Source organism: Oryzias melastigma, linkage group LG14 (assembly GCF_002922805.2).
Source record: "Oryzias melastigma strain HK-1 linkage group LG14, ASM292280v2, whole genome shotgun sequence".
Classification (NCBI taxonomy): Eukaryota; Metazoa; Chordata; class Actinopteri; order Beloniformes; family Adrianichthyidae; genus Oryzias; species Oryzias melastigma.
In genome coordinates, this window is record NC_050525.1 from 5,343,336 (window position 1) to 5,346,050 (window position 2,715).

General features: G+C 41.1%; 1 protein-coding gene across 3 annotated transcripts in view; it reads left to right on the forward strand.

The window, feature by feature from the left end:
* usp25 (ubiquitin specific peptidase 25) overlaps positions 1-2,715 on the forward strand; it is a 36,538-nt gene that overhangs the window by 20,942 nt on the left and 12,881 nt on the right. For all 3 annotated transcript variants that reach the window (XM_036215206.1, XM_036215205.1, XM_024260615.2), the window contains exon 17: positions 898-1,164. In XM_036215206.1, the coding sequence (XP_036071099.1) occupies positions 898-1,164 (267 nt within the window). The remainder of the gene's footprint in view (positions 1-897; positions 1,165-2,715) is intronic.

Genomic DNA, 2,715 nt, shown 5'->3' on the forward strand with positions numbered 1-2,715 from the left:
AGAGAAAATCATTGAGAATCTGTGGTTCACACAAGTCGTTGAGCGCTGCGGTCCCCCGCAGAAGGCTTCACCGTGCAGCGGATCGTTTTGGCGTCTGGTCTATTTTGTGCGAGAGCGGCGAGTGATCCGCGTCAATTCTGGCAGGAAGTTACATCAAGATACATGAGAAAATCTGGTTTATTTTTAAAATATAACCAATTTTTCCACAATAAAACACCACGATTGACAAATGCGATCATGTTTTTGTATCTAAACAGACTAGAGATTAAAATAAACATACAATCACATCAACGTAGTGAGCCGACTCCAGAGTGGGGGCGGGGCTGGGTTTTGGGGGTAAAAAAACAACAAGAGAGAGCAGTTCTTGGTGGAAACATGGGGTAATATTTTTAGGTTATTAATTTACCCATGATGGCAAAGACCAAAAAAGTTCTAGCAGAAGCTCCTGTTGGCCGTCAAGGAAAAATGAACGTCGGTGTGAGTTACAGGAGAATCTGCTGGAATGATTTTGACGGCTGAAAAGTTAAAGATTTTGTGTCAAAGGGTTAACAGCCTTATAAAATCTGGAATCCTATCTTGCAAATTCATCTATTGCAGGTTATTTTGAAAACGTAATTCCTGCCATAACTGATGGAAGGAGGTTTTTGGCCAACATCTCACCAATCCTGGTTCCATGCATCCTTCCAGGGACAGAATTCTTGCTTTGCAGTAGAAAAATATTTGTCTTGAGCACCATTATACACATATTCTTTAAAAATCCTACATTGTGTGTTTTTTTTTTTGTATATTCTGCCTCTCACAGTTGAAGCATTAGTGACTGACAGATACTTTTTTGTTCCTCTGTCTTGGCTTTATGAGAAGTCCTTCACTTCGTTTTCCTTCGTCTTTCTCTTCCAGAGGAGTTCGATAAGGAAACTGGTCAGATCCTCAGCGGCATGGACAAACTGCCCCCAGACCTGAAGCAGCTTGTGAAGGAGGACAACGAGCTGTTTGATAAGGAGATTGAGGAGTGGGATGCCCTGCAGGCTCACAAGGCCCAGCAGGAGAAGCTGGCGCTGGCTGCAGCTGCAGCGGCAGCGGCTGCCGCCGCTGCATCCAGCACCTCCACCTCTTCTCCATCGCCACAGCCCATGAGCATCGAGTCCAGCCCCCCCGACAATGCAGGTCAGTGACGGAAGACTCTAGAAAAACCAAACTGAGCATGACTCAGCATTTCAGCTCTGGTCTCTAATGTTGATTTTAGTTAGTCAGTTTAGAAGTCCTAAAGTTGTCTTTCTGAGTGGGAGAATTAGACTGTTACTATTGGGGAAGGAAGCTGTCAATAATAAACGTATTCATAAATACAAAGTTGTGCACACTTTCATATTTTGTACACAACTTTGCAGAAAAAATTTGAACACAAGAATTAGTTTTACATTCAACATGTTTCTTTAGAATACGACTTTCCTCTGTCTTGAATACAAATTTCTCCTACTGTCTCCAAACTGTCAAAAATAGGTCACAGGGTCACAGGCTTATACAGTTGTGGTCAAAAGTTTTCACAATGTCGTGGCTGTCTTGAGTTTCCAGTTATGTCTACAACTCTGATTTTTCTCTGATAGAGAGGCTGAAACAGATTCTTCAGTGTCACAAAAAACAATCATGAATCAATGGATTATGGATCAACTGAAAATGTGACCAAATCTGAAATTTTTAGATTGTTATTGACCCCATAACAGGAAAATGGTCTTGATAGCCATAGCTCTGTTGATACTGGAACCAAACAGATCAACAAACAGCGATCTCTGACTGCATTTTGTGGTCGTCAGGCTACAACAGCTGATGGTGTAAACATTTTTAGCAGAGGATCATTTTAGACCCAAGTGGTGGAAAACGGCCCTAAAAGAAGAGGCAGACATGTCACTCCACTCATTAGGAGGCTAAAAAAACATGTCTGTAAAATTAGTTGAAACTAAGAGGATGACTAAAAAAAAACAGCTAAGCTAATTGGGAGCTAAAGTAGTCGGTCAGCCGACTATTGGGGCTGTAAAAACAAACAAACAAAAAATCAGAAGGATCAGAATCCCCAACTTTCCTTCTATTTCTAATTTTTCTTTCTTTTTGACTAAGGTTGTGTCAGAATTCCCCCCATACTCACTCTGTAGTGCGTTCTCCATTTTCTAGTGCTGTCCGAATCTACTAATTCCAAAATCAAGTGCACTAGAAACTTCCCAGAAGTCTTTGCGAAAAACTAACACGCATTGATGCTCACTAGATTAGACCATAATGGACCATAATGCATTGCTGTCAAACAATTATGAACAAAAAACTTGTTTAAATGTAATTTTTGAATAAACCATCCACATTTTTACCATCAGAACACAGTGGAGTCATAAATAAACGTTGTAAAATGTTTGTATTTATTCGATTTTCCCTTCATGAAATTGGTGACGTCATATCCTCTGTTTAGAAAAATTGAAAGAAAAGTACTGAGGATTGTGTCCAAATTACCTTTAAAATCCAGGGCACTATGTAGTTTTTTAGTAGTTAGGGGGGAATTCGGACACAACCAAAGGCTAGAGTCGGCTGCCAGTTAGCATACTTTAGCCCCGAGTTAGCTTAGCTGTTTTTGTTGTTTCCATCCATTTTCTTCACCCGTTGTCCGTTTCGGGGTCACATTGCTGCTAGAGCCTGATCCGGGTACTGATGGGTGAAGGCGAGGGCACATCTGGACCG